The following is an 18,046-nucleotide window of genomic DNA, read 5'->3' on the forward strand; positions in this document are numbered from 1 at the left end:
CAAGGACATTGATTATCACATCTTTTGTGGTGTGTGTGTATGGGGGGTGGGGGAGAAGATGGAGATGGGTGTGGGTTACTTTTGCTGCATAACAAACCACCCCAAACTCAGTAGCATAAAACAACATCGTTTGATTATGCTCAGGGATTCTGTGGGTCAGCAATCAGGAAAGGGCACAATGGGGAGGGTTTCCCCCAGCTCCAGTTTCTGAGGTCTTAGCTGGGGTGACTCCAATGGCTAAGGTCTGGAATCATCTAGAAGCCTCATCACTCGTATGTCTGGTGCGGGATTTAGGATGACATGAAGACTGGGCTTAGCTGCAACTGTTGACTTGAGCACCTACTTGTAGTCTCTCAGTGTGAGATGGGCTTCCTCACAACATGGCAGCTAAGTTTCAAGCAAAATCCTTTTTATAACTGGCCTTGGAAGACCCACAGCATTGTTTCTGCCAGAGTCTATCAGTTGAGGCAGTCACAAACTCGTGCTGGTTCAGATTCAAGAAAAAGGGATGTGGACTCCACCCGTAGAGGGGTCAAAGAACTTGCAGCCATATTGTAAAACTGTCATCGATGTTTTCTCTTGGAAGAGTGGACAATAAAAATATAAAATGGGATGAATGTCTATCTTGCAGCACTGCTCAGCTGGTGAGATGACAGACAAAATATATAAGTGGGATCACTCTGAGACACGTTACCACCAAGTCCTAAAAACATGAGAACCAAAGGAGGGCGACCACTTTAAAACAAGTTATACAAATATGGCATGGATGCCACCAAACAGAGGTGCACAGTTAGCAAGAACACATGAGAATAAAAGGACAGACATGAAAAAATACGCAGTGGAAAGAGGTTCCCAGGGTGGGGGAGGAATGGGGTAGGCTCACGGCATTTTAAACGCCTGTGGAGGCAGGTGGAGATGACAGCTTCTTGAGTATGAATGTCCTGAAAGGGGCGCGTGCCACCATGATCCAGACACCAGGGAGTTAAATGCATTTTGCATCGAGGATGTGCTGATGTGGTTTCCCTGGCAACGAGGCTGGAGAGAGGGGAGCAGAAAGATGGCAGAGAGGGGACAAAGGGGTCATGCACTTCCCTCCCACAATTCAATTACAACCCACTGGGGAAAAGTGCCCATCACCCCAAGTCATCTTTTTCTTACTTGGGGACCCCAAAGAACATTGCATTGTAATCGCTAACACAGCTCAAACTGTTTGGTCTCAGGACCTCTTAAATTATTAAAAATAATCAAGGACCCCCAAAAAGCTTTTGTTTATGTGGGTTCTGTTGGTATTTACTATATGAGGAATTTCGACTTATTCATTAACAAACATGTTACATGTTGACATAAATGACATATATATATATATTTAAAAATAGCTATATTCTCTAAAACAAAACAAATTCACAGGAAGTGTGACATTGTTTTATGTTTTTGCAAATCTCCTTCACGTCTGATTCAACAGAAGATGGCTGGATGCTCATAACTGCTTCTGCATTCAGTCAGTGGCAATATGGCACTCCATGTAGCCTCCGGAAAGTTCCACTCAACTCTCCGGAGAGAATGAGACTGAAAAAGGCAAATAATAGCTTAGATTCTTAGGTAAATTATAATCTCATGGACCCCCTAAAATGTCCCTGGGGACCCCTAGGGGTCCCTGGGCCACACTTTGAGAACCCCTGCTCCAGTAGCACTACTATCAGTTATCAAGCAGACTCACTTTTTTTCCCTCAAACACAGGGAGGTAGAAGAATTTTGCAAAACATTTTGTATGCCCTTTTCTTCCAGCTGTTTCCATGGAAACCTTGGAGGCAGTGGTTAAGCCAATCATGTCACATGTTGGTCCAAGCATGGACAATGACTCCAGGGCAAATACCAAAGAGAAACTAGGCAGGACATCTTGGCGTCCTCAATACCCTGCCTGGCTGGTGTGCATTGGATGTTCTGCTCACAGGGCTCAAGGCCTATGCTGATCCTCTGCCCTGGAGCTTCTGCAATGCCCAGGGGCCTCAGTTTCTTGGATGCTGTGCCTTTTTCTGGAAATTTCTGAATCTCTAATTCTCTCCTGGCTTCAGGGACCACCATACATCCACTCACTCTGCCCACTTGCACCCGACCGGGAGAGGAAATGAATGGGGGCTACCTCTGGGGGACAGAGCAGCCAGAGAACAGAACCAAGGGGACAGATTGTTGCACCTATCCTTTCATGAATAAATGTGGACTTAAGCAAGTAAGAGGAGAAGATGGATGGTTGGAGGCCCTGAGGAGCTAGGAACCTCCCAGAGTCACAGCTGCGGAAGCAGGTACAAACCCAACAGTTGGTCCACCGGCCTGATTTGCACAGACTAGGGGGCAAAGGATGGTGAAGCAAAAGTGTGTGTACAGGAGCTGTGGTATCCACATGTCCCAGTCAGGGGAAATGCCTTCCTGCGGAATCCATGTCTGATCTCACTGATGATTGGACACACAGACAAACCACCCAAAGTGCAGGTGCGCCGTTGCAATTACAGGAGCATGCTCAAGAGCCAGCGAGGCCTGGTCTCACTGAAGAAGGCCTGGGCACCCCCCAAGTGACGCCTGTGTCCTCTTGGCAACGAAGTGTGTTTCCACAGAGTGGGGTCCATAAACTTTGAACAACGTTTCTTGCCCAAGCGTGAGTCCTGGTCCCACTGTGTGAGGCCAGAGCCCGGAATTTTGGTCTCTACGTCCTGAATTCCACCTGTACGCTGTGGAGGGGCATGCCACCCTGGCTGAACCCTGGACTCTCCCGAACGAGGCTTCTGTCCCATGAATAGGTAATAGCCCCCTTGTGATTTTGGCCTTTTTGGGGGTTCACCTCCGTGGGTGGTATTGGACCGCCCCCCACCCCAACGCGACCTCCTTTCCTCTGGCCCTTTAAGAGCCTCTTCCTCCGACCCGGGTGAAGAGGACCCGAGGTCCTGCTGGCCGCGTTACCATGGAGACCGGGCCTAGCTGGGGGTAGGGGCGAGCCCGTGTGCGCAGGCGCCGCACCGAGCCGCCGAGTCTCTGCGGAACTGCTGAATTTGATTGAGCAGAAGGTGCGCGCCCCGACACCGCTCCGGAGCTCGGCGTCTGCGGGTTCTCCTCCCCCGCCGCCCCAGGCGCAGACAGCGCCGCCCGGCCCCTCACCTGGCCCGGTGCCTGTCCCTCAAGCCTCTGCCAGGGACAAAGGGCGGAGCGGCGGGACCTGCGGCATCTCCGAAGCCTGACACGTAAGCCCCCTGCGGAATCTCGGACAGCCCTGCGAGGGGGCCCCTGGAAAGGCCGCTGCGTCAGCCGGTCAGAGGCGGCTGGAGCCCCGAATCCCCGAGCCTGGCCACATTCGTTTGAACCTGAACTCCACGCCCTGCCCGCTGTTCCAGGGTGGGATTTGCACCATGGCCATGAGCCTTTTGCGGGACTGGTGCAGGGGGCTGGACGTGGACATGCACAGGGCCCTGCTGGTCACCGGTATCCCGGAGGGCCTGGAGCAGGCGGCCATTGAAGCCGTCCTTCAGCCGGCCTTCCTACCCCTGGGCACGTTCAGGCTGCGGAACACGAGGGCCATGAGGGACGAGAAGGCCAAGGCCGCCCTGGTGGAGTTCGTGGAGGACATTAATCACGCCGCCATCCCCAGGGAGATCCCGGGCAAGGACGGCGTCTGGAGGGTTCTGTGCAGGGACCGCGCCGAGGACACGAGAGTCTTGAGGCAGATGAAGCGCTTGCTGCTAGATGAAAGGCCCGCGCAAGCCACAGTGACCAGGGCCCTCGGGGACACGCCCACCTCTCCCGCCTGGGACACCCGGGACCAGGGGCCGGAGCCGGCGGCCAGGAAGGCTGGCCCCGCTCCCGGCGCCGCCAGGAACGCCAGGAGGGGCCGTCGGGGTCGCAGAAGCAGAGCCAGAGGCAACAGGTTGACCCAGAGGGGCAGGAAGAGGGGCCGAGGGGGGCGGCCGCCTACCTCGGGGCGGCGTGAGTCCGAGGACTCTTCGGAAGAGAGCCTGGGCATCGTGATCGAGGAGATCAGCGAGGAGGACCTGGGCGGCGACGGCGATCAGAGCGCGCTGTACGCCACGCTCCAGGCGGCCGCCAAGGAGCTCATTAAGAAGTCGGTGCTCCAGGGCGAAGCAGAGGAAGGGGAGGGTCCCCGCGAGTTCTTGGCCCTGGTGACAGTGACAGACAAAGCCAAGAAGGAGGAGATGGAGAAAGAGCCCCCTGGGGCTGAGTCGATCAGTCTCAACATCGAAGAAGAGGGGAGTGGCGTCCCCGACTTAGTGGCCCTGCTTGCTGTGAGAGACACGTCGGACGAAGAGCCCAGGGACAGCGACGCTTCAGAGAGGGAGTCCCAGGAAACCGGGGACCAAGACAAAGAGGGGGTGGACAATCCCGAGTTCGTGGCCATTGTGGCGTATACGGACCCCTCCGACCCCTCCGCTAGGGAGGAGATGCTGAAAATCGCTTCTGTGATCGAGTCACTGGGGTGGAGCGACAATAAAGACAAAAAGGATGCCCTTCCCGAGGTCTTGTCCGTCATGTCCAAGGACACGTCGGGCACCCGCGTGAAGGTGGAGGAGGCGGGCCGCCAGGTGGACGCCATGGTCCTGAGGAAGGCCAGGGACGACGGGAACCTGCTGGAATGCATTTCCACCTTGGCCGAGCCCGAGACCCCCGCCAGGGGGAAGAAGGCTCGGCGTGGCCTCCTGGCAGGCTGGGGCGACGAGGAGGCAGATGAGGGGGGCCTCCTGGAGCTCGTGGCGCTGCTGGCTGCCCAGGACGTGGCGGAGGTGATGAAGGACGAGCAGGAAAAGGCCTGGGAAGGCGGGAAGTTCAAGTGCGCCAAAGGCAACCTGGGGGAGGTCTTGGCGCTCCTGGCTGCGAGCGAGAACGCGGAATCGGAGGAGGATTCGGAGCGGGCTTCGGAGGAAGGCTCCGAGGACGCGTCCGAGGACACGGAGAGCGAGGAGTCGGAGCCCGAGGACCGAGAGTCCAGGAAGCCCCGGGCCAAGCGGGCGCGCACGGCCTCCAGGGCCCTGGGTCCGGCGGCCGCGGCCCCAGCCCCTCCCGGGTCCCGCAAAACCCGAGGGGGCGGCCGCGGCCGCGGCGGGCGGGGCGTCACTCCCGAGAAGAAAGCCAAGGAGGAGGCAGCGGGAAACAAGAAAAAGAAGGGGCAGGCGGGCGCCGGGGCCCACGCCAAGGCCGGCGAGGCCAGGGGTCAGCCGCCCACCGGCTCCAAGTCGGCCCGCGGGAAGAAGGCTCGTCGCGGCACGAGGCTGCCCCCCAAGTGCCGCTAGTAGAACCCCGAGCCGGCGAGGCCGCCGCCGCCGAGTGTGGCCCCACCCTCGTCGCTCCCCCCGCGCCCCTTCTGGCAGAGGCGGCGCCGCTTCACCGTGTCATCTACGCTCTGCCGCGCGGCTAGGCGGTGTCCTGCTGGGCTCACCTTTACCTTCAGTTCCTCCTTGGTAGTTGGTGCGAGCGATCCTCGTGGGAGAAAGAGACACGGGCACCCCCGGAGGCAGCAGCCCCAGGTTATGGGACAGTGTCTCAACGTCACCGGTGGGCTTGGGACCCTAGCAAGTGTGTCCGAGGGTGTCGCGCATGTGGGGGAGGCGAGCAGGGCCAGCGAGTTCTTTCTGACTCTCCCGTGAGGCCTGGCCAGCATCTGTAGGCCACTGTCCCCCACCCCAATGTGATGGAGGCTTGGCCACCCAGGATGTAGGGTGTCAGGGTGTAGCTGAGCTCTAAGGCTGAGTCGCCCTCCCTGGGGGAGGAGGTGATTCCAGAAAGAGAAGCCAGAGAGGTTGAGGAGGCTGCCTTAGGGCAGGGGAGGGCAGAGGAGGAGGAGGGGGTGGGAGGAGTGGGGGCCTAAGACCAGGACCGAGTGAGAAGGGAGATGAAGAAAGAAAGGGGCAGAGGCCAGCACAACCCCCGCCCCACAGCTTCTGGGGCAGCCCCTGCAAATGAATCAGCTCCTAAAGGCCAGGGCCACCTGCTGCTCTCCACAGGCCGTCTGCCACTCAGATTGCAGTGTTTTCCAAAAATCTGAATTATTTGCTTATATTTTCAGTTCGGGACAGTTCACATCAAATCTGGACTTCTGGCTTCTCTCCGTGGCAGTGCAGGACAGAGTGCCTCCCGGGCCTGTGGCTTAACCCTTCCCTAACCCCATGGTCCCATCGGCTCTCCCTTCTGCCAAGGGCTGACTGGCCCCTCCACGCTGGCTTTGCAGCCCCTGGCTTAAGATATGAGAGTCCCTGGCTCACCTCCTGGGTGAATTAAACACCAGAGGGGACACTGAGAGGACACACGAAGGGTAGGGACTGGTCTGGGCCAGTGAAGTTGCTGCCCAGGGTCCTGTGTTTAGAGTGGAGGGGAGGGGAGGGAATGTCCCCAGAAGGGAGCTGCAGCCCAGCCCTTGAGCCCCCACTTCCCAGTAACCTGGCCTGGTGGGGTCAGCACCTGCTGTCCCCAGGGCAGACGCTTCTGTGTCGTGTCAATGTCCCAGTCGTGACGTGTTCTTCAGCCCTCTCTGCCCATCTTAATGTTTCTCCTCAATAGGGATCCCCACTGGACACTCCCAGTCCTCTTGTCTGGGTCCTTGTGAGTACCTGTGCCCAAGTTCCTGTCCCCAGGAGGTGACAGGCTCATTGTGTCCAGAGGGCCCTCCCTGCACATCTGGAAGAAGGCACAGGGGTCTGGGCATGTCCTCACACCCTGCTGGACTGTCCAAGGCCCGTCTTTGGGGTACCCAGGTGCAGAAGCAGCTGCTCTGGGTGGTGCTCACAGGTGGCCACCTGTGGGCTGCAAGGACATCCCTGGTAAAGGGATGGGCCTGGGTCTGGCGGAAAGCCCTCTCCTCCCTGGGGGTTGAGGGACCCAGGAGCTTGGCTGCCTCCACAGACAGGGCCTGGCATAACTTCTCCTTGTCCAGATGTGGGCTCCTGTCCTTGAGCACTTCTGTTACCTGGGATCCCTCATAAAGTGAATTAAGCATCTGGCTGGTCTCTTTGCACTCTGGGAAGTGGTGGTGGCAGGGGGGATGGGGAGGAGGGGGGAGTGTCCCAGGCTGAGTAACAGCTCCCCCATGGTCACGGTCACAGCTGATGTTCAGCCAGAGCACCCTGGGGCTACCCTGTCACTGACTGACATCCGGTTCTTCAGTGCTTGTGGCCCCCACTCCGCCCACATAAATTCTGCCTAGCCTTAGCCCTACCTGCCCTGCCCCCAGCTCCAACCTCAACTGTCTCCTACCCAGTTGTACCAGTCTCCTACCCAGTCATCTTGGGGTCCCTGCCACCAGTTGGCCTTTCCTGGCCACCCAGTTGCACTTTCTGGGGCCCCAACCATTACCCCTACATCACACTCCTTCCCCACAACTATGAATCTGCTCCATTCTCTAGCCCGCATTTTAGACTCCAGCCAACTCTACCTCACCATACCGCCAACCTGGACCCTTCACCTTCTCTGTGCCCTGGAACCCTCTATACCCAGCCCCCAGATCCCATGCTTGACCTTGGAGACCCCACCCCCAGCCCTTGCTCCAAGGCTCTGCCATGGACCCACACCAAGGGGCTTCTACTCCTACCTGGGTGCCTGCTCCCTGCCTGCTCCAATCTCACACAAGGCTACAGGGCTGCCAGAGGGCTCCTCTTAGAACTCACAGCTGATGTCTGATGCAATCAGCTGTCTCCCCAAAGCCTTTAAAGGTTTTATGTGTCTCCACAGGTCAAAGCTGAAATCCTTATAGTGGTCAAGACCTGCTCTGTCCCATAGGGTAATCACTGCAACCCAAGGGGGCAATTTAAATCCAAATATAATTAAATCCAAATAAGACTGAACATCCATTTGCACTGCCATACCAGCCACAGTGCAGGTGCTCAAGAGCCACATGTGGCCGCTGGCTGCCAAACCAGTGCATGCAGGACATTTCCACCACGGTCTGTTCTCGCCTCCCCTCCCCCCAACTCTCAGGGGGATTCAGCCACCGAGGTTTCCCTGCTGTGCAGAGAATGGGGGCCCTGCCTGGAGTGCAGTTCCCTAGGATATTAGCCTTGGTTTGTGCCTCACTTCCTGGGGGTCTCCTTCAAACCTGGCTCTCCCCTGAGAGCTTCCGCGAACACCCTGTTCAGTTGTGACCCTTCCCCATGTGCCCCCTTTAAGTCTGAGGTCTGATGTCCACCTGCCACACGTCTATGTTTCTAAATAACACAAGGCTGTATTTGTCAGGGGGGTTAATAGAGGGCGTTGGTGGGACGGGTACTCAGGCAAAGGGCAAAAAGGGGAGGCCAGGTGCCCAGGATCAGAAATGCCACCAGCTGCTCCCGCTCCGGGGAACACTGCCGCCCAGAGCCCGGGTCGCCGCGCCGAAGCGGTTCCACCAGCGGAGCCGAGTTCCCGAGCCCTTGGCTCCCGTCGCTGTTGCGGCCACCGCAGCCCGAGCAGCCCCCAGATGCGCCCCCTTCTCCCTCTTGCCGCCTGCCGCCAGGGCCCGCGGGCCGGCAGCGCAGCGGGCAGGGGACCGGCAGTGGCTGAGGCCGGGGTCCCACGCGGCCGCGGGCGGGTGAGCGCGGGGTGGCCGCCGGCAGAGCCCTTCCCGCCCCGCAACCCCGTCGCGTCCCCCGCGCCTGCACGGCCCGCGCGCGGTGGCTGCTCAGCTTCTGGTTGTCGGATGACTGACGGGCGGAATGGACCACGCGGGCCTGGAGAACTGGGCCCCGGGTGCGCCCGGCGAGGAAGGCACTGGAAGGGCGCCAGGCGGGAGGAGCCGAGGGGGCGGCCGGAGCGCGGCTCCTGGGGGACGAAGGGGCGTCCTGGAGGCGGCGGGAGGGGCCGTGAGGGCCGCGAAGGACACGTAGCCAGGCGCTGCGGCAGGAGCAGGACGGACAAGTGCAGACCTTCCGGGGTTTCGCTGGGGGAGACAGGCGCCAGGCTCCCCAGGAAAGCCCCAGACACTGCCTTCAACAGTGCTGACCGCTCGGCCACCACCCCCTATTTCAGGTCGTTCTGGAAGCCCCACTGAGGTGACATTTGAACAAAGACCCGGAGGAGGGAAGGGGTGAGGCAGGGGGGTGCCTGAGGCGCTGCAAAGGCCCGGAGGCAGGGGCGTGAGGACGGGGGTTATTCACGGGTCGTCACGGACTCCTCCAGTGCCAGGCTGCAGGCTTCCGGGCTGTTGGTGACTCTGTGGTGAATAGATTTGGGTTGATTGTGTGTCTCTACGTGGTTTTGAGGTTGGATTAAGTTTAGGGGAGGAAACTGAGGCTCAGAGAGGCGAGGAAGGAGCCCCAACCCGTATTTGTCCTCCTGCAGGCCGCCTCCGCATAACCGCTAACTTTCTGGAGCACGAGGTCAAGGTGAACCCGATCTCTCCGCCCACCCCCAGCCCCTCGGCTGGCTCAGGTTCAGAGACTCCTGGGAGTGTGGTCAGGTCCTGGAACTACCGGGGGAAGGAAGATCCAAGGCTCGCAGGGCTGCCACCCACCACTCAGCAGCTGGGAGAAAGCTCGCAGGCGCTGCGGCGCCCACGGTGCCCACCAGGGGGCGCCCAGGACCGCGCGTGAAAGACCAGTAGCGACCGGCTCTTCCCTAGAGCTCAGGGCGCACAGAACCTGGCCCAGCGCCCCCAGACGCCGAAGCTCCACCTGCCCTTGAAGCCAGGCTGCCGCAACTGGACCTTCCTGCAGGGCAGCGGTTAGTCCAGTGAGGTCCTGGGATCAGCAGCATTATTATCCCCTGGGACCGTGATAGAAACGCATATTCTTGGCCCACCCCAGACCTAGGGAATCACTTGGGGGCGGGAATGGGTGGCTGGGGGACATAGCGATCTGTTTTGAAAGGCCCCCAAATGATTCTAATGCACCACCAGCTTAAGAACTCCTCCTGTAGGGCCTGAACCACCTCCTGGAGCTCTGGGGTGGCGGTTCTCAGCCCTGGGTACACACTGGAACCCCCTTGGAATTTCAGGGCTGTGGATCCATGAGAATCTGAGAGCGCAGGCTGGGCACGGGCACGTAGGAACTCCCAGGGCATTCCACCCTGCAGCCAGGATTGGGAACCGCTGCCCTAGGGTCCCCATCAGGCTGAGATGTCTTTTAAAGGGTTGGCCTCCTCGGATATGTAAGGAGTAAGACGAGATGATGTCTGCTGGGGCTGATCTGAGCAGTAACACATCACATCTTCTCCAATCCTCAGCAATCCTGGGAGGAAAGCGCTCTTATGTTTAATGGGAGGCACAGAGAAGTTAAAAAAACAGCCTGAGGTCACACAGCTTCTGAGAGGTGGTGCTGGGGTGAGCCAGGCTACCCAACTCCAAATACCTCCTCACCTTGTCCCCCTAATAGCCTCCTCTTCCTGTCACACCACCACGGGGCCTGGGATGGTGGACCCAGAAAGTCCCCACTGGTTGCAGGGTGGCGCCTCTAAGTCTGTTTCACTGTTTTTCCTTGGGGACAGTTAGGGGCAGCTGGGCCTGTCCAGACAAAGGCTGGTTTGGAGACAAAAGTCGGGTTTTTCTGGGCTTCCTCCCTGAAAACCCTGGCATGCTTGAAATCACAGTGCAGAGACACCAATGGCTGCACTTGAGGACTGGGCCCTGCAGGTCCCCTGGGAAACCCCCTTGGCCTGAACAGAATACTGGAAGTCTTGTGCCATCTCAGATTGTCCCAGGGGCCTCCCACCTCCTGGGCCGTGCTGGATGCTCACGCCTGGGACTCTGGGGACAGGAGGGACAGACTGAGTCAGCAAGGGGGAGAGATTTGCCCAAAGTCTCTCAGTCTCTCTGGGTGTCTCTCATCGTCTCCTCTCCTTCCAGCCCAAACAGGCCAGCTCCCCTTGGTCATGAGGCCACTGTTCTCCCAGAGGGGCAGCAGCCACGGGCAGTGCCACCTCCAACCTGGCACTGCGTGCTCTCTGGCCACTCAGGGCCCCACCCAGCCTGGTTATTCCCTTGCCCCCTGAAAAGTCCATCCCCACAGTGGGGACCCACACCTTGTCTTCCTTCCACACCCCAAGGGGCTCTGAGCTATGAGTACATCAAGCACAAAAGGGCTCTTAGCATCTTACAGCAGAAAGCAGCAGCAGTGACCACTTCCAGGGCAGGGGAGGGAGGGAGACAATTCTTCTACTCACAGAGGAAACTGAGAAACAACCCAGGACCGCAGCTAGGGTCAGGACAGAGCGGGCCCTCCCCCCTCCCTCCCCCACCAACACCCTTTCCTCCTGCCTTCCGGGAGGCTGGGGTGTGGGAGCTGGCTGTTTTTCACTGGTGGGGGTGAGGTGGAAGACACAAGACAATACAGAAATGTCCCCTAGCTCTGGGCCTTAGCAACCCAGTCTCTCCCAATTATAAATGTCAGTCTCAGCACACTATACCCTTCTGCACCACAGCCCCGCAGTTCAGCCTGTTACTATTGCAATGACTTTTCAATGAGCCCAGTGGCCAAGTTGCCCCAAGAGGTGTTCGGGGCTTGACCAAAACAGATTCCTGGGCTGCACAGCCAGCTGTAGCAAATCCACGGCTCTGGGACGAAGAGCCCCAGAATCTGCCTTTTGGACACATTGCCCAGATGATTCTTCTGTACCTCGTAACCAAGGTGGGTGAAGTGTGTAAACCGCAGGCCTCGGACCTTCTGAGCTGGCAGAACCCAGGGGCGAGGGAGGATCGCCAAGTGATGTAAACACAGGTCACCATCACGAAGGGTAAGAGCAGAGGGATATGAGCTGTGACAAAATCACCCCGAGCCTTGTTGAGTTGCCAAGTCAAAAGCCAAGAAGTAAATTTGTAAACATTTTTATTCTTATGTTGGCGTGTGCTCTCTTTTTAAGTTCAAGGAGGCGGTCAGTGTTGAGTGTGCAGGAGAAAGGGAGAAGGGAAAGGGGGAGAGGAAAACTGCTCCTCTGTCTCCCTTTTTCAAGCTGAGCACCTCGAGCTGCATCTTAGTTAAAATCACGGTGAGGCGACCCCACTGCATGGATTTCTTTCTTTACATTCACTGGGTTACGAGAAAGAGTCTGTATGTAAAAAATCAATACATGAAAGATACAATTCAACACGAAAGGGAAGAGGGGTGGTGGAGATGTGAGGGGCACCGCCTGACACGCACTCCAACTCCTTTTCAAGCGTGGAGGCAGAAAGAACACCTTCGTCCAAGTGAGGGGGGGGATGCTCCCCGAGTGGCGGATCGCTGGCTGCTCCGTGGTCCCCCTGCCCTCACCTCACAGCTGGTCTTCTTGCTCTTCCTGTTCCACTTCTGCTCTGGCCTCAGCCCTCAGCACCCTGAGGCTCCTGGCCTCGCCTGCCCTGGGGACTCTCTTGGGCAGGACTGGCAGCCGCGGAGCATGCCAGAAGGCTCTCCGGCGCTTGTGAAACCATGAAAAGCGTCCAGGGGTTTGGAACCTCACTGTCTTGACCTGTTTTCGGGCCCTAGCTCCTGGGGTTGCCCTGGTGCCCCCCCGGGCAGCCGAGGCTTCAGCTTCCTGGACAGCCGGGGCCTCTGCCCTCTGATTATGTGCAGCCTCTACCCCCTGAGCAGCTATGACCTCCGCCCCCTCAGATGCAGCCTCTGCTCCCTGGACAACTGGAGCCTCTGCCCTCTGATTATCTGCAGCCTCTGCCCTGCAGACAGCCCTGGCCTCTGCCCTGTGGACAGCCCTGGCCTCCGCCCTCGGATTAGCCACAGCCTCTGCCCTCGGATTATCCACAGCCTCTGTCCCCTGGTCATCTGCAGCCTCTGCCCTCTGATTATCTGCAGCCTCTGCCCCCTGGGCTGTGGGTGCTGTTTCCTCCCTTCTGTGACGCCTGAAGGAGGCCCAGTTGATCTTGGGCCTCCACCGTCTGGGGGAGGTCTCAGGCACCCGTCCATCTCCAGTGTTCCCCACATTACCCGCCCGGCTGACGCTGCCTGGCACCGATGGCCCATCCCTCTCCACCCTGGTAGAGGCCTGCCGGGCCTCGCCCACCCCAGGGCTGGACCTTGGTGCCCAACCCCTCACCCTCTGCTTCAGCTTGCCCCAGGACACCTGGCTGACATACTCTCGCCACCTGTCCGCCTTCGACAGCTGGGGCCTGGGGTTGTCCTCAAACATGGGCACTGGCAGGTTCACCCGGCGGCGGGCAGGTGGTGCACTGGGCTGCTTCTCCCCTCGCCGGAGGAAGGCCTCTACCAGTTCCTCATCATCCTCGCTCTCCAGGTCGCTGCCAAGGAATTTGCTGCCCAGGTAGCTGACGGGCATTTTGCGCACTCTCTTGCCGCGCCTGGAGCCTTTGTGGCCCTTACTACCCTTGTGTCTGGAGGTCTCGAAGTCGCTGAATTCACTGTCACTGGCATTGCTGCTGTCATAGGTGCCCACGACCAGCCTGGGGGGAGGGGTCACCAGCTGCGGGACTCTCCTCCTCACACGGGGCTCCTTGGACTTTTTGGGGGGCTGGGGTGGGTGCGGAGTGCTCTTCTCAATGATGCGGGCCACGTCTTCCAGAGTGCGGCCTTCTTCCTCCAGAAACTGGGCCAGGCGCTCCCGAAATTCCGCCTCCTTGGTGGCGGGCTTGGAAATGACCCTCCAGACGCCTCCCGCCAGTCTGACCTCCCGGGGGATGAGCAAGTAGTCGACATCCTCCCCGATCTGCAGCATCCCCACCGTGGAGTCCTCCTCCCTGCGGAACACCTTGCCGATCTTCTTAAAGGTCCCCACGGGCTTCAAGGCTTCCACGAGGACGTCCAAATCCACATCTTTGCAGACATCTGGGACGCTCCAGAGGATCAGACAGTCGGGGGATGGGAGGAAGCCCCAGGGAAACCAGCCCCCAACATGGCTTTTCTCGAGGGTCTTCAAGATCTCCAGGGTGAAATCTGAAGTGTGGGCAATGAGCCCAAACTACAAGTACCCTTGAGTCTTGGGGGTGCAGGTGGGGTTCCAGCAGGACTGACCAGAGTCTCACCTCCCCAGAAACCCAGTTTCTCCTCCTGCAACAAGTCCAGTGTTGACCAAATCCGGCCCCCCCCAAGGGCTGGTGGGAATCAATTGCCCGGATGCTTACGTGAGCCGGGGTAAGGTCAATCTGACGCTAAAAGCCCACGGCAAGCTGCAAACGTGGTGTCCGGGCTCCAGACTGTGGCGTGCGGGCTGCCAGCACACAGCAGGGACGCGCTGGGAACTTGAGAGAGGACTTTGCAGACAAAGGCGCTTCAGCCGTGTCTTTTCAATATGGCCGAGGCGCTTGGAGGCCGCAGCCCAGTCCCCCAGGAGGGTCTCCCGCCCCCAGGCAGGCTGCCGCCCCAGTCCAGGCTGACCTTGACGCGCCTCCGCCTCCCAGCCGCGCGCTCAGAGCCTCGGAGCTCGCGGGGGCAGGAAGTTCCTCCTCGCCCTCCCCCAGGGTGAGGCCCACCTTCCCCCTTCTCATTTTACACCCCGCAACTCCGAAGACTGACAGGGGGGCTGTCCACTCCCTTCAGGGCGCCCTCCCCCCGCCCACCCAGGGGTGGGGCCGCGCTCCGACCTTGCTGAGGCCCTTGCTTCCCAGCAGAAAGCCCGCACGCGCCCACGTCATCACCTTTCCCAGAGAAACGCAGACGTTCCCAAACCTGCCATCCCAAACGTGCGGTTTCCAGCCAAGCCACGGAGGTGAGCATGCTGACGGAGCAGGCAGTCCTTCAGAAAGCCACTGGCGCTATGTATTACCATTTTGAAACCATGCGACTTTTGGTACCAGCAGTGCCCACCTATATACCTATACATGCAAATGGAGAAGCTGATACCAGGGTCTTGTTGCACGGACCCCTAGCATGGGGCTTGGCACCCAGTAGGTGCTCATTAAATATTTTTGAGTGAATGAGTGACCTGATTGTCCATCAGTGGTATGGTTCTTACAGTGAAATATTATGCAGCTATGAAAAATGTGGCTGAAGGATAGTCAAGTTTTATGGAGCACTTGGCATGAACTTAGAAAGCACCAGTCTAAGTGCTTTCTATGAATTAACTCATGAAATCCTAACATCAGGAGACAGGAAATATGAACATTCCCATTTTATAGCTGAGGATATGAAATCACTTGCTCAAGGTCACACAGTCAGGAAGTGATGGAATCTGGGAAACAGTTTGTTGTGTGTGTGTGTGTGTGTGTGTGTGTGTAGGCCAAAAGGACTACATGCATACATATACTCCTCACATATACAAGCACTACCAACAGTGGCTACTTCTGGGGAGTAAGTCTGGGAACCCCCAGAGGTGGCAGAGACATGTATTTTTCACTCTATTATCCTTTCAGATTGCTTGGATTTTTAGCAATCAAAGATGTTAGTTAAAATACACTAAATTAAGCCAAAGATCCACTGACTTGGCCATGGCAGATAGTGGGTCCAGATCCCTGGAACATGGGGACCAGGATTTGCAAAGCTTCCCAGGTAATTCTGAGGCAGCCAGGTTAGCAACGATATGCACAACAGTGGCATTAGTAATAACAGCTTCCTTGAACAGAGGGTTTCCTTGGAACCAGTCACTTGCCCTGTGCTGAATAGGCCTGGTGTTACGAATCCTCAGAGCTGTAAGGTGAGTGCCTTCACTATCATCTTCTTACAGATGGGGATACTGAGGCTGGTTTGAAGTTGCACAGCTCTGAGTGGATGGCCTGATATTTGAACCAGATTTTAGACATTAGAATAGCCTTCCAGTTAGACTCTGAGGACACCTCTGCTCCTCTCCTAGAGGGCTAGGCCTATTAACCCCTTAAGAGCCGCAGCAAAGGGACCCATGCTCGTCACTTGCCTGGATCCATACAAATGCCTCCTGCTAGGGCTCCCTGCTTCCCCTTGCTGCCTGCAATCCACCCAGCACTGGAGGGATCTTTTAAAAACTTAAATCAGATCTGTCTCTACTCTTTTTAAAATCCTGCATGTTACTCAGAGTAAAATCAGAGTCCTCACCACCGCCCAGGAAGTCCACCAGACCTCCTCACTTCCCTCTCTCCTCCTCCTCATTTCACTCCATCCACACCTGCCCCTTCTTCACTGTTCATGGAGCACACCAGGCTCACTTCCCCCTCAGGGCCTTTGCACTTGCTGTTCCCAAAGCACAGAATGTTCTAGCTCTGATCTTTTTTTGGCAATCTCCCTGTGTTCAAATGTCACCTTTTTGGAGAGGTCACTCTGCCTCTCCCCCAAGCTACAGGAGTGGCCTCCACTCTCTCCCTGGAATCCTTGACCCTTTCTAAGAGCCCTGAGCCCTTTTCAGGATAAAATTTCTCAATGCATAGTTGTATCCATTGGATTATAAAGGACACCAATTATAAATACAACTGTTAAAAAACAAATTTCAACGACAGCAAAGAAGGTAAAATAATGACTTCAATACACGGTATAAAAATAAACACAGGTCGTTTTATTTAACTCACAACGTGTGCATTTAACTCTTGAAAGAACCAGGCAGATGCTTAGACAAGAGGGAAGGGAGAGAAAGAAAAAAGAAAGGAGAGAAGCAAAGAAGGAAAGATGATGCCTGCGGGCTTGGCGACGGCTAAACTCTCCTCGAGGCCTGCGCACAGTTCCTGGCTCACGCCGGTTGTTTTGGCTTGTGCAGAGCCGGATCTTAGGCCTCGCTGGATTTTCTCCTGCTTCTTACAAGCTCCAGTCCAACCGCAGCGCTCGGCCCCCGCCCGGCTTCCGCCACCCTTCCTTCCAGTCCGCTAGGCCTCGCGCCTCAGCGCCCACTGGTCTCCATGGCAACGGGGAGACGCGCTCCAGGGCTGAGGCCGCTCGGCGGGGTCGGGGTGGGGCACAGGCAGAGGGCGGGGCCGGGGCCGCACCTCTCCTTGGCTTCTCTTCCCTGCCTGAAACCCCAAATCGGCTGCCCTGGAAAGCTGCTGCTCTGTACAGCCCCGAAAATTAAAAAATCCTCAGGACACCCCTGTTCGAGGAATGCCGGTTTTAGAATCCAAGCCCGAGAAATCAAGACTTCCAAGTGGGAATGACCTAGTATGGGAGACATCAGCTTTTTCTTTTGCAAGTGGTAAAACCTGGGGAGGGAGAGAGGAAGGGGAGGATTATCCTAGAAATGCAAACCTCAAATGTTCAACATTCTTACAAAAATGCCAACCTCTGAGCAGTTCCACTGTGGGTGTTTCAGACTGCTCGGCAATCTAGCAGGCGAGATCCTTCTCCAGCCGCCCAGAAAAAATGGTAATTATAGCTCCCACTTTTATACCGTTTGAAAGAAACGAAAAAACCAAAAAGAATGGGGGAAGAAAACAAAACACAGCCCATATTTCTCTACCCAGCCTCACTTGGTTGCCACTTAAAAAAAATAGAAAAAGGTAAAACACACACACGTCAAGAAAATGCTGAAGTTTACAGAAGGGTAAAACATGAAAAGCAGGTCTCCCTTACCCCAGCCCAAAGCCTTCAGCCTCTCCCCACAAAGTAACCACAGTTAAATACCTCTGTACTTTTCCAGAAAAAAAAAGTTTCCACGTGCAGCTTTAGAATTTACCCCATGGAGATTTTTCACATCATCCTGAATTATTTTCATCACAGCACTTACCACTTCCTGGTATTTTCTTATTTATTTACTGTCTCACCCTCTCACCCTATTAGAATACTAGCCCAGTGAGGGTAGGGATATTTGTCTGGTTTGTTCAACACAGAATTCTCAGAATCTGGAACAGCACTGGTAGGTGAGCAGAATATTTGTCGAATGAATGAATGAGCGAATTGCACTAGATCTGTTACTACAGAGCTTGCTTTTTTCACTTACTCACATGTGTTGAGGTCTTTCCGTGTCAGTGCATGCGCATCAGTCTCAATTTTATTTTTTCATGACAGCTTCCACCTTTATGTTTGTGCACAAGCTGGGAATGTGATCGTACTGGTAATAATTCACTTTTATTGAGCACCTGTGTTGTCCCTGGCCCTGTGCATTTTCTCTTTGAATCCATACAACCCCACCTAAGCAACTCTATTCTCATTTTTCAGATGAGAAAAACTGAGGCCAAGGAAGGCAGCACAGCTAGGAAGTGGCAGAGCTTTGAATCACTGTTTCCTTAGACGCCAGCCCTCTTAAGCCCTCT

At 56.8% G+C, this 18,046-nt stretch overlaps 2 protein-coding genes across 3 annotated transcripts; one reads left to right on the forward strand and one right to left on the reverse strand.

The window, feature by feature from the left end:
• The first annotated feature begins 1,880 nt into the window (after nt 1-1,880).
• Nucleotides 1,881-5,824, forward strand: PNMA8B (PNMA family member 8B). The gene has a single exon (XM_036885660.2). The coding sequence runs from the start codon at nt 3,396-3,398 to the stop codon at nt 5,286-5,288; it is 1,893 nt and encodes a 630-aa protein (XP_036741555.2). The 5' UTR covers nt 1,881-3,395; the 3' UTR covers nt 5,289-5,824.
• A 5,942-nt stretch (nt 5,825-11,766) lies between these two features.
• On the reverse strand, nt 11,767-14,381 carry CCDC8 (coiled-coil domain containing 8). Of its 2 annotated transcripts, XM_057492979.1 has the most exons (2): nt 12,721-14,381; nt 11,767-12,672 (listed from the first exon to the last, which is right to left on the reverse strand). In XM_057492979.1, exons 1-2 carry the CDS (start codon nt 13,618-13,620, stop codon nt 12,208-12,210), a joined length of 1,365 nt encoding a protein of 454 aa, XP_057348962.1. In that variant the 5' UTR covers nt 13,621-14,381; the 3' UTR covers nt 11,767-12,207. The 2 variants fall into 2 exon arrangements, with proteins under 2 accessions (XP_057348962.1, XP_036741556.2); XM_036885661.2 differs by having other exon boundaries at nt 11,767-14,380.
• Nucleotides 14,382-18,046: the final 3,665 nt, after the last annotated feature.

Source organism: Manis pentadactyla, chromosome 15, assembly GCF_030020395.1.
Source record: "Manis pentadactyla isolate mManPen7 chromosome 15, mManPen7.hap1, whole genome shotgun sequence".
In the NCBI taxonomy this organism is placed as follows: domain Eukaryota; kingdom Metazoa; phylum Chordata; class Mammalia; order Pholidota; family Manidae; genus Manis; species Manis pentadactyla.